This window comes from Lactuca serriola, chromosome 9 (assembly GCF_051521515.1).
Source record: "Lactuca serriola cultivar US96UC23 chromosome 9, Lser_US96UC23_V15, whole genome shotgun sequence".
Classification (NCBI taxonomy): domain Eukaryota; kingdom Viridiplantae; phylum Streptophyta; class Magnoliopsida; order Asterales; family Asteraceae; genus Lactuca; species Lactuca serriola.
The window spans coordinates 198978786-198991386 of NC_136416.1; the positions used below are offsets into that span (position 1 = coordinate 198978786).

Below are 12601 nucleotides of genomic sequence, written 5' to 3' on the forward strand. Positions count from 1 at the left end.
TGACTTGTGAAACATCACACAAGCGCCATACAAAAGGTAGTGAACCTTGCTTGAGTATAATGAGTATAATGATGATTATCTAGAAATCTAATCACTCGAAATAAAACCAAATCCCATATGAATATCATGAATCACTCTCAAGGTCTCACATCCTACGTGAATGTAATGTCGTTTGTAGTTGCATACTCTGTATATTTCTCATCTTGCTAGTAAGAGGAATGGTACAATGGTTGTGAAACATGCATAAACCGGATGAAATGGGATGTTACAAAACTCACTGAAAAGAAGACAAACTTCTCAATTTAGATGTAAGTTACTTGAAGACAAAGGAGTGGGAAATGATGATATGGAGTCAAACATGTATAAGATTTTTCAAGTAGGAGCAACATTGGATGCTTTAAGCACTTGTAACATGTCCAGTGTCATTTCTACTAGCCCTATTGTGTGTATTTCTCATCTTGATGGTCGAAAGCAACATGTAATGATGAAACACATAGAAACTAGATTAATTGGAATGTTGAAAAGTTCAAAAAAAAAGAGGCAAAAGTTGTCAATTTAGATGGAAGTTACCTAAAGACAAAAAGAGTGGGAAGTGATGAGGATGTAAATACAAATAGAGAGAATATTTTGCAAAAGGAGCATCATTTGAGGCTTTATGGACTTGTACCATGTGCAATGTCATTTGTGGCAACCATGACTTTGTATATTTCTCATCTTGTTAGTCGAAAGCATTCTACAATGGTTGTGACACAGATAAAAACTTGATCAAGTGGGATGTTTTCAAATTTACCAAAAGAGGAGGGCAAAGTTGCCAATTTAGATCATGGTGATGTAGAGGAAAAAAGGAAGAAGCTCTTGCATTGGAACAACATTAGCGCATCCATTATCCATTCAACTTTTCAAGAGTTTAATGGTGTGGTAATGGGAAATATAACTTTTCTTAAAACCCCACCATTTTAGGATGGAGAGTGTGGTGCCACAAAACCACACTTTTTTCTCCGTTATATCAGTGTCATGTCATTTTTACCATAAACATGTGGTTAAAAATATGGTTTCTTTGACACATATCAGGTGTGGTGCCATACTTTTTTTAACAATATAATTTAAATAAAAACTTCAATTTTAATTAAAAAATAACATTTCATTACTTAAAAAACAAAAAACATAATATTTCATTACTTAAAAAAAATATAACATCGAATTAAAATAGTCCTAAATACTTAAAAAATAAGAGTAAATTACTGAAATCGTCCCTATGGTTTGGCCAAAATTACATGTTTGGTCTTTAATTTTTTTTTTGCACTTTGTTGCATTTTTGGTCCCTATGGTTTGGTCAAAATTGCACGTTTGGTCCCTACCTTTATGTATGTAAGGGATGAAAAACGCAACAAAATCAAACCAGAGGAACGATCCGAATGCAAAAAAAAAAAGTTAGGGACCAAACGTGCAATTTGACCAAACCATAGGGACGATTTCAGTAATTTACTCAAAAAATAAAAATAACTAGAAATTTTAAACCTACAAGCATAAAAAAACACACAACAACCGATTAAAAATAATTAGAAATTTTAAACCTACTTAACATAACGTTTTTTAACATCGGTTTTCATCGCCAAAACAATTTCAAGCTCCTCCCCGGTCATGTGCGATGTGTTCATCATTAATACTTTCATGTCACTATCCCTTTGTGTTCGAAACTCTCTTTCAGACGCAATTTGCAAAAAATTGTCCATTCTTTTTTTTTAATACCCTTCATATCGTCCCCATTTCTTTCGAGTCATCCGAATATACCACTTTGCCTTTGTCTTTGTGTTTAGCTTTGTCCCTTCCCCATTGGCGGGAAGGTGGTGTAACTTGAATGAGTTCATCATCGTTGAGGTCGAACCCGACATGAACATCTGATGTAGTATGGTTAGATTCAGATGTTCTTGAACGCTATAAATCGCTATTGATATGCTTGTCAGATGTTTTATTCATTTTCCATTTTTTGTTATCTTTTACGATATTCTAAAACTCAATAAACTTGAACGCCTTCTTATTTTGTTGATGATACACTTTTAGAGCTTTCTTCAAAATCACTTCATCATTTTCTCCGCATTTCCATGGACGTTTCATTTTATTATACAAATCATTAAACAGCATGACTTCTTTGTTTGTCTTCCCCTATTTGGAGTACACTTGGTGTTTTGAACTATACTCTGGAAGTTTGATTCCTTTGTGGAACCTTTTTGTAATTCGCCTAAAAATGGTCATGTTTTTGGTATTTTCTAGTTTGTGCATCTTCTGAAATATCGATCTATGATTGTGCCAACACTAACACTTTTTCGGGTTCCTATCCTTTGGTCGTCGTCTTATATTTTCCTTTACTTGGTGCTTGGGTGGGATAAGTTTCTCGAACGATTTCGGGTTCGCAATCGAAAATGGGTGCTTGAGATATTGAACAAATTTTGGCTGAGATAAAAAAAAATCGAACGAATTAAAATCTATGTCGGGTACGGTTTGTGGTGGTGTTGGTCGTTGTGGGAATTGGTGCAGATAATACGATAGCATACCACTATAGTGATAAAGCGGGGATGAATAAATTGGTTGATCGTAAGAAGATCTTGGGGTGTTTCTAGTGAGTGTTTTTTTGGTTGTCTGGGTTGCTGAAAGAAGACATGTTAAGAGTTTTTGAAAAAAAGATAGTGAAAGATAGAAGAATTGGCTTGAAGCTTAGTAAATTAAAGGTTGTAAGGTTTTATTTATAAGTAAAAAAATTACAAAAAATAAATAAATTCAAATTAAAAAAAACGACCGTTTGATGTTGGAAAAAGAGAAAGCAAACGAGAGAAAGATGCAACCAAAACTAACCGCGTCCAACGAAACTACAATGGAAACTGTAGGGTGGACGCAGTGTTTCCCTTGCCACAGTGACAAAGATGCGGTCAGACCGCACCCACACCCTTTGGTCTTATACTAGAATATCTCACGATGAGTTCAATGTATATTGAACTCCACCTTCTCTCTTCTATATTATATTCAATTATATTCTATTCAACCCTCATTGGGATGACGTTAGATACTTTAAAGGTTATTCTATTCATCCTTTGGTCTTACACTAGAATATTCTATTCAATCTTCGTTCATACCCAAGTTTCCGGGTGGGTTTGGTTGTAAGTTGATTTAGTTTCTTGTAAGATACTTGAAAATTGTCGAAATAATTGTCAATGCAAGTAGATTTGATGTTATAAACTTCTTATGAAAGCTCGTAATTTCTTGTGGAATTTGGTAGTTGTTGACTTGATGTTGGACTATGATTAATTATGTTTTAATTGATTTTGTGCTCTTGGAAATGATCGGGAAGTTTGGGCGTGAATGTGTTTAAACGTGTTTTATAATATAAACGTTATGTCATTAACAAGGTATAAATCATCATGAAATATATATAATAAAAAAGAAAAAAAACTAGAAAAAAAAAACGGTCGTTTAATCGGTCAAAGATACGAATATCTGTCAAATTAATCTCTAACCTTCATACTCGTTTTTGACAAGGCAGCGAATTTAGCGAGTGCGTGCGTGTTCCTACGAAGGATCAAGCTAGGGTTTATCGAATCCTCGCACAATTTCAACTAAATCATCAATTTCCGGGAATTATCTGATACGCGTTCAATTACTCCAAGAGGTAGAACAATTACGCAGAGATTGGAATGCTATAAAAGAACAATTCAATCATCATTGTTTTTCAATATAATTTCCCATGTATAATAATCAACCTTCGATTCCGTCGGCAAGTTATCATCATCATCAACCGATGGCGAATCACCGCATCCATGGCAATGTCCTTGAAGTCAATGGTACGTGCAAAATTTCGTTTCATTCGTTTTTAAGTTGATTGAGTAATTGCATGTTGCGGGAAAAAGGTTAATCAGCACATTCGTTAATCATCTGTGTATTTACACAAATTATTTACGTTTAGTTCGTGTCTAATTTCGATTTCTCATGGATGTTCAGTGATTTGCTGCTATAAATTGAAGGACACGGAATGGATTTCAAGGCAAGATCCTTACGTTTGTGTTGAATACGGGAATAACAGATCTCGAACACGTACAAACACAGGTCCGATCTCATCCTCAATCTCGTGAATTGTACATGCATTTGCTAATTGATCTGTCCTCAAAGATGTCACAATTGATTCAAGTTTTAGTTTTGAAATAATTTGGGGATTAATTGTGTAACAGATGGAGGAAAGAACCCTACATTCCAAGAGAAATTCGTGTATGGCATGATTGAAGGATTACGAGAGTTGAATATTATGGTTTGGAATAGCAACATCCTCTCACATGATGACTTTATTGGAAGCGGAAAGTAAGTAATCCTTTAATCCTTTTCATCTTCTTTCTGTGTTCTTTCTTCAATTCAATATGATCAGTTTTATCTTTATGGATGAATTCTTCATTGTTGTGGTGTTCAGGGTACAATTAGCTAAAGTTATTTCTCATGGATTTGATGATAGCTCTTGGCCATTACAATCTAAAACTGGAAGGTTTGTGTTCTAATTAATGCATATGATTATCAGAAGTTGAATAAGATTTTGATAACATAAAAAATTGCTAATTTGAAACTCATTTTATGTAGATATGCTGGTGAGGTACGATTGATTATGCATTATAACAATGTCAATGTAAGTCCAATTTTCATGCTTTATCTTACTATTATTTATTTATTTATTTATTTATTTTGCATTTAACTGTATTTTATTTTATATGCAGAACCATGCAAACAGTTATGCCACGTCAGCTCCACCATATGGTGCATCAGGTCCACCACATGTCCCTATGTACTCCCCACCACCACCACCACCACATTCTTCCATGTCTTATCCACCACCATATCTACCCGCCGGAGCTTATCCTGCACCACCTGCCGCCTATTCGTTTCCACCTAATTCCGGTGGTTATCCACCACCATCCCCATACCCATACCCGCCAGATCCTTATTCTGCTCGGCCATATGGCTATCCAGGAGGGTATCCACCACAGTATTGAGGTGACAGCTGACAGTTGATCCCCTGTATCATATATTATTATGGGATATCATGTACATTTATTAGCTCTATTCATCATATTAATATATTTATTTTTTGAAATATTTTACTTTTAAGTTTTAATTTAATTTATCATATTTTGATTGATTCATATATTGGTAAAGGTTAAATATAATAACTAAACGTAAGTATGCCAACACACACACACACTCAACCACTTGGGCTGAGTGGCATCGTAGAATGTCAACACCAGATACCGTTGAGCTACAAGTCCTTTAGTGGGGATGTTTGGTTAACGAATTCATTAACTTGATAGAATTAGATGCCATTATATTATAACGCACCTTGGGAAAGTATGTCTTTTCTTAGTTTTCATATCCGATTTTCTACACGCTTAAGGTACTAGATGGCGTAATGACACCATCTTTTGCATTGAAAGCTAATTCCTTATACTTTTTGTCCAAAAAAGCTTATTAGACGTCTTATTCTTTTTCTGACTTTAGTTGTATGTTTATAGAAAGATGGTGGCTACAAAGCCCGTGAAGCACATGTATAAATACTATTTTAACGACGAGGACAATGGAAGTAGTACTACTAGAAATTATTACCAAATTTTCATTATGACTGATACATGACAACAACTTCCTTAAAAACCATGTCCATGTATCCCCAGACTCCGTCTTACCCACTCCAAAGGCTAAAGGGAGGAGTTGGTTATTTCCTTCCATAGCAACCACGACAAACATGTTTTTGCATGACTTTTTGTTGGTGATTCTAGTTTCACTCGACATTTTGTATAAATGGAACTAATATGTGAGCTAAGAGGTTTATAATTTGTACTCTACATTATATGTTCAGAGTGTGCAGAGTACACACATATATAAGATTGAATTATAATCCGCTACGAAAAAGCCGGGAGTCAAGGGGACTGCTCCCCCTTGCAAGGTCCTAGGGGCACCACCTCTAGCGAGGTCTAAGGGGCAAAGCCCATGGTGGTGGAAAATCTGAATTCTAATGGGTGAATATGGTAAAATTGGAAAATCTCGTCAGTTTTGGAAACTATCGATCATGCCATTATTTTTGGGTTTACTTGACTAATTCAAAAGATGGCAACCCTAGAAAATGCAACCCAAATTGTCATGTATAAGTACGACTGTTCTCTTTGAGCTGTCATAACCCTTTTCTCGTTTCTTGTTTTCTGACGAACTCAAAATTCTTCTGGAAATTTGGCTTACATTTCTCAGCCTAGATTCGTAAGTGTCATTTTGGTTTATCCTAGACTGGATTTCTTGTAACTCGGACATAAGCTAGAAATATCAATTTGGAAAGCAAGTTTACATGATCCACTGGGAATCCAGATTTCCACCATAAACCCTCGATACCCTAAAGCTTTGTTGTTTTATATTGAAACATTCTTCAATGCATTTTAACCCCACCACCCGCTCCAATTTTCTTTTCTATGTAAACAATTGACGAAATGAGATGTGTGAGGTAGGTTTGTACAACAATGTTAGTCTAGGCTTGATAGTAGGTTTTGGGTTAGGCAACGAGGGATGCATACACCAAAAAATCATTTATATGTCCATAACTTTTACCCCTTTCATTCTTCACATCAAGTTCATTCACTAAGATGTCTTCATTCTTTGATCCACCAACAATATTCTCCTTGTCTTGTCTGATATACGTTTACAATATTCATGATTCTTACTTAATCGAGATCGAGATAAAGATAGTCTAGCATCATTGGCTAAAAGGATAGCATCTCCATCGGCAATCCCATATGCAATAATATCATATGTATGTTCCTTATTGATAACATTCTTACACATATGTTGGTTAACATACTTAAAAGGACCAATGACCGATATAAGAAACCATCATAGTTGGAATTAGATTGCTTTTAGGTGCCCATCCTCTTCCACCATATTTTAACCAACATATGTGTAAGAATGTTATCAATAAGGAACATACATATGACATACCCAAATGAAAATTCAACTTGCAATGGATAGACATAAGGAATTATATAAATAGTTGTTTAACCCGTCATGATCATTTATATAGACAACAATGTCGATTGCCGAATATTGGTAAGATAACTTGATTTGATTATACACCACGTGAATTTTCTAGCCACCAAATTAATCAACCCAAGTATATGTTATACCCAAATGAAAATTCAACTTGCAATTATTGTTAACATTCAATGACATATACCCCTAAACGCTATTAACATTCCCCCACATCCCTCTGCTACATAAATGTACTATAATACTATTTCTTTGTGAATTCATGATCGATTCAAAGAAATATGAAGATAAAGATGATAGAATTGATTAAGGGGATGAAGATGCAATTTTTATCTATTTATTAGGAAGATATTTGATAATCAAAACAATCACATCATGAAATTAATTAATGTAAATCGCAAACCATTGGCGGAGAGCAAGAATATATGAAATTAAAAATGATAGTTTTCATGAAAAATGCCAATAAGCTAATAAATCATTTTAAAAAGCACCCACTTAGTCAATGAAAAATGCCTCTGGTTTTCATTTTGTTGCTTATATTCAAACATCATGGATATGAAATTACTATTTTGACCTGTCCTTTATGTGATATTTAAAACTAAACATCAGAGACCAATTGATACTCGGTTGAAATCACAGCAGTTAAACTACTAATACCCCCTTGGATCTTTTAACAGAAAACATCATATTCCAAATTCCAAATAAAGAGAAAAAAGCAAGGGCAATTTAGTCATTTTAAACAGAATGGACAGAAGTCATCCTAATCCTATCCTCCTCGCATATGAGCACCCAATTCACCAAACTGGTCATCAGCTTCAACCGTATCTTCAGACAAACGAACCGCATCAAGCTTCTGCTTCAGAACTTCAATGGCATTCAACACCAATTGAGATGCTTTGACTGCACCCGTTGACTCCACTGTAAATATAAAACTATCTTCTTTTGCATAAATCTCAACAAGCCCTGGTTTCCCCATGGCTTCCACTTTCTTCAACACCTCATCATCATACGTGTATGCTTCAGGATCCACCACCTCCACCTTCATTAATCAATCACAATAAAATGTAACAAGTTTGTGTTTTGATATAATAAAGAATTAAAGATTAAGAAACCTGTTGTGTGTGGGGATTTATGCCAAAGACTTTTGTGGGGCTGCTTTCAACAACACTTGTTTTTTCCTCAAGTGATAAAGTTTCCATCATTTCTTCATTGATGTGGATTTCAGGCTCATACATGAAAGTTACAGTTGCAGCAGGTGACCATTTTGCATGATCTTTTCCAATTCCCTTTCTAGCTATTGCCCTTAGCCTCAGTTCTTGCCCTTTTCTCAGTTTTACAATTGTGATCCCCCTAAAATACACAGAGAATTGCAGTCACTGTTACCATTTCATCTTATTGATGTAATATATGGGACTTAGGGTTAACATATCTTGGTGAAATCAGATCTAGGCTAAAATGCAATCCGTTGACAGTAATCAAGTTCGTAATTTCAATATAAAAACCCTAACTATTCCCAATTGAAGCTGAATAAATGGAAATGAAGTTTTGAACAGAAGAAATTCCATGTAAAATATAGATGAATAGAAAGAAAAAGACCTCTGATCTTCAGGATTTTCGAAGCCAGAGCTGGTATCGGAGAAATCAACAGGCACAACGGTATGGTCAGAGCTGTAAAGATCTTTACTCGTAACATCTAGGGTTTGATCATTTATACACTTAGCTCTCAGATGAAACTCAACAGAACAGAACTCGCATTGGCCATCACCGTCACAGGCATCGCAGTCGCGGGAGAAGCGCATGCTCATGGCACGCTCGCTTGTTAGCGGGATAAGGCCAAGACGATGTGCGATGAACTCGTCATTGAGAACAGAAGAGTTGACTTCGATTTCAACAAGATCGATGGCGATGGTCGGAACCTCGGCAATCATGACACGGCGGAGTGCATTGGCCACGCTGGCGTCGGTTTCCCGGAGCTCAAATTTGGCGTAGTCATCTTTCAGTTCACGGATTTTCACCTTGGGGAATCTCTGGTATGAAGCTCCTTCCATTTTCGTTAACTCTTTTGTTTCTCTCTCTAGGGTTTGAAAACCCTGGTTCTCTGTAAAACCCTCTTCCCGTTGCCTATAGAACCAGTGTCATATGCGTCAAATTATAATTTGGCCCTTTATAAATTTGAGATAAAAGCTAGTCCATATAGTATAGTATGCATTTTTACTTGAAAATGGTCAAAACTATAAAACTTTTGGATTGGTGGTCACCAATCCAAAAATGAGAAATCACTAGGTGTGTCAAATATATACCATGGAAAACCAACCAACATGTGTACCAACCGAACTAATTATGTTGGTAGCCAATATGTTTGGTAGCCAACATGTTTGGCTGGTAGTACCGTACCAATTAATTAATAATGGTACGGTAATGGTACAAGGTTTTAAATGCCACGGTATTACCGTACCAACCAAGTTATTTTTCATATATATAAAGTATTGTATATTTTAACTTTAAATGTATTTGACAGTTAAGAGTTCAAGTGCTTTGATATTAGCATTTACCGTCTAGTAGCTTTTAAAGTTTAAACTCATATTAACATATCCCATTTACTCTATTGTTTGGTTTAAACTCATGGTACAAAATTATAAAATCTTTTTTGTATCGAATTCCCAATCCAACCATTCAGAAAACTCTTATTTACAAAACCTACATGTATCTTTTAAGTGCATAACACATAAATCTTAATTCCTAAAACACCCATACATGTTGGTATATACCATTACCAACATGTACCAACCGAACTTACTGGTAGCCAATTAAGTTGGTACCAACTATACTTGGTACAGTAGTGGTAACTAAAATTACATACCAATTATAACTAGTACAGTACATGGTTTGGGAAAAAATACACGGTACCGTACCAATTCCACCCCTAGAAATCACTATGGAAAATCAATACATGTTCATACCATTTGTATTTGATATGTTTGATTTTTTTGTGCCGGATGCGATAGAACTTCTGTAACATCCTGATTTCCCAGGTATATTATTTTATTTAATTATTTTGGAGTTTGTGAAGGAACTCGGCGAGTTGGAGCCAAGACTCGCCGAGTAGGGTCGCGGATGTTCATCTGGGTTCACGTCCGGACTCGGCGAGTCCACGCTTTTTAATGAAACCCTAATCCCCCGGGTTTGGAGCCTATTTAAGGGCACTTATAGCCTCCCATTGCGGCTACCAGTCCCTTGAGAGAACCCTAAGTGAACCAAATCGTTGTGAGGGAGAAGAAGTCACTTTTTGATCCTTGTACTTTTGGTTTAGCAAGAAGAAGGTGACAAGAGAAAAGAGGAGGTGCGATTCAAGCAGTTCTAGAGTTCAGAGACTTCATTTTGAGGTAATAGTTCGAACCTCCTTTAGTTTTGGTGTTGATCATTAGAGTTAGGGTTTTCTAACCCCTTTGGAGAGTGATTATGTGGAACAAATGGTCCCTCTTCGAGTTTGTGCCTTGGATCTGGACTCAAAGAGGTCCAGAGACCTTAATCCTTGGAGCTTTATGGATCAGTTTGGGGTTATTGGACTTAGGTTGCCATTTTTGGGACTAAATCTCCTTTTGATGCCTTGTTGTGGTTATACAAGCATCAAGTTTCGAACTTTACGTGACATTCATGCTTGGGGAGGCCAGATCTATGGTTTGGGGAAACAGATCTGACCTCAGGAGGTCAGTAGAGTTTGTGCATGGCATGAACTCGCTGATTTGTTCTTGAGACTCGGCGAGTAGGGTTAGGGTTTCACGTAAATTGCTCAGTGAGTAGACTTGCCGAGTTGGGGGATGACTCAGTGAGTCAGGAGGGGGTTAGAGGACTGGAGTTCAAGGCGGTACTCGCCGAGTTGTTCTTGAGACTCGGCGAGTTGAGTCGGGGTGGCCCCGCGATTCATGACTGGTATGACTCGTCGAGCATAGGAGGGACTCGGCGTGTAAAGCGGGACAAAAAGTTAGAGGACATGTGTGAACTCGCCGAGTCACCAGGGTACACTCGGCGAGTAGGTTCAAAGTGTGACTGTTGACTTTTGTTGACTTTTAGGGTTTGGTCATCAATGTAGTCCTTGTGACAAGAGGGGGTAAAATAGTCTTTTACCCTTCTGAGGGTGCCAATGGTAGGTTGAGTCTAGTCTCGAGAGTTATATTTATAAGAGTATTTATTTATGTGAATAGGCGGAGGCTAGGCAATATTTTCCATCGAGTCAGAGATTTACCGAGACGCCTGAGGTGAGTCTTCTCACTATACTTTACCTAGTGTTGTAACAGAGTTATGTGACAGAGTACTATAGAGTTATATGCCAGTGTATTTGCATGTTATTTATGTGTTGTGATTTATTGTGATATGTGATATGCATGATTCAGAGTTACAGAGTTGGGACTTTCGGGTCCATAGAGTTAGGGCCAGAGGGCCCACAGAGAGTTGGGGCTGGAGGGCTCCACTGAAACACACTGACCAGAGGGTCGACAGAGTTACAGCCTCGAGTGGCTATTATGTGTTAGAGTGGTATTTTGGGGAACTCACTAAGCTTATGCTTACAGTGTTACGTGTTATGCGTTTCAGGTACCAGCGATGACCGCTGGAAGGCGCCGGCTTGATTCGTACACACACATGGGATTTTATGTATTTTGATCTTGGGAGATATTTTGTGAAACAAAGACATGATACTATGACATTTTATGAATGAATAAGTTTGTAAAAATGTGTTTGAAAATCCGAAAAATTGTTTTAATTTTTACGGTGTTACAAGTTGGTATCAGAGCCTTGGTTTGAGGGATTCGGGTGCACCTTCGGGCGTATCTGAACTCAAACTGAGGATTTGAGGAAATTTTGATAATAAAATATGTTTTCAAAAGAAGAACTTACGAGACAGACAGAGCAAAGTCGTGTGTACGAATAACCAGCGCCAGAACGGTGATTTCCCAAAATACCATTACGATAAGTGTTATAAGATATGATGTGATATGTTATATGATGAGCTATGCTATGCATGATAGAGTAGACTAGGTATTCTTATTAGGACTAGAGTGGCCTGATATGTGATGCCTGAGTCTAGGAGTCTTGCTGCTAGGAATACTTCAGAGTGTTTAGGTAGCAGCGAGGACGTTATGAGAGATCTGCTAGCGAGTATCATATGATTAGAGAGAGAGAGAGAGAGAGTAGAGTACTTGTGATTTGGGAATCTGGGAGGAGGACTTGGGGTGGATGCTGATGCGGTGTGGACAGTAGTATTGGGCCCGTACTACTGAAGACACCGGGTTAGTGCACAGTCCAAGTAAGAATCCTTGGAGTACCAAGGGACAAGTAGGGTGGAGTATTCGAGTGTGAGCATACTCGAGAGAGTCCCTGATATTTATTCTTGTGTTGTATTTCAGAGAGAGGGAGATCATGGTTGGGACGCGCCACACAACAGGGACCAGCGGTACGAGTGATGAGGAGATCCGTAGGATCATCCAGGAGGAGGTGGCTGCGGCCATCAGGGCAGAGATACCAGAGATGTTCGGGTCTATCAAGACCACGC

General features: G+C 37.3%; 2 protein-coding genes across 2 annotated transcripts; one reads left to right on the forward strand and one right to left on the reverse strand.

Annotated features, from left to right (window-relative positions):
- The first annotated feature begins 3682 nt into the window (after positions 1-3682).
- Positions 3683-5127, forward strand: LOC145076876 (16 kDa phloem protein 2-like). Its single transcript, XM_079022678.1, has 6 exons — positions 3683-3833; positions 3991-4095; positions 4218-4344; positions 4451-4522; positions 4615-4660; positions 4749-5127. Exons 1-6 carry the CDS (start codon positions 3737-3739, stop codon positions 5022-5024), a joined length of 723 nt encoding a protein of 240 aa, XP_078878804.1. The 5' UTR covers positions 3683-3736; the 3' UTR covers positions 5025-5127.
- Positions 5128-7695: 2568 nt separating this feature from the next.
- LOC145074251 (DNA-directed RNA polymerases II, IV and V subunit 3-like) lies at positions 7696-9202 on the reverse strand. Its single transcript, XM_079020661.1, has 3 exons — positions 8650-9202; positions 8166-8403; positions 7696-8092 (listed from the first exon to the last, which is right to left on the reverse strand). Exons 1-3 carry the CDS (start codon positions 9099-9101, stop codon positions 7820-7822), a joined length of 963 nt encoding a protein of 320 aa, XP_078876787.1. The 5' UTR covers positions 9102-9202; the 3' UTR covers positions 7696-7819.
- Positions 9203-12601: the final 3399 nt, after the last annotated feature.

What these genes read in the sequence shown, in the direction of transcription:
- LOC145076876 (XM_079022678.1), top strand. Translation starts at nt 3,737, where the DNA reads ATGTATAATAATCAACCTTCGATTCCGTCGGCAAGTTATCATCATCAT. An exon ending in TTACAATCTAAAACTGGAAG is followed by an intron (nt 4,523 to 4,614) that starts GTTTGTGTTCTA and finishes CATTTTATGTAG; the next exon opens with ATATGCTGGTGAGGTACGAT. An exon ending in TGCATTATAACAATGTCAAT is followed by an intron (nt 4,661 to 4,748) that starts GTAAGTCCAATT and finishes TTTTATATGCAG; the next exon opens with AACCATGCAAACAGTTATGC.
- LOC145074251 (XM_079020661.1), bottom strand. Translation starts at nt 9,101, where the DNA reads ATGGAAGGAGCTTCATACCAGAGATTCCCCAAGGTGAAAATCCGTGAA. An exon ending in GAAAATCCTGAAGATCAGAG is followed by an intron (nt 8,404 to 8,649) that starts GTCTTTTTCTTT and finishes TGTGTATTTTAG; the next exon opens with GGGGATCACAATTGTAAAAC. An exon ending in TAAATCCCCACACACAACAG is followed by an intron (nt 8,093 to 8,165) that starts GTTTCTTAATCT and finishes TGATTAATGAAG; the next exon opens with GTGGAGGTGGTGGATCCTGA.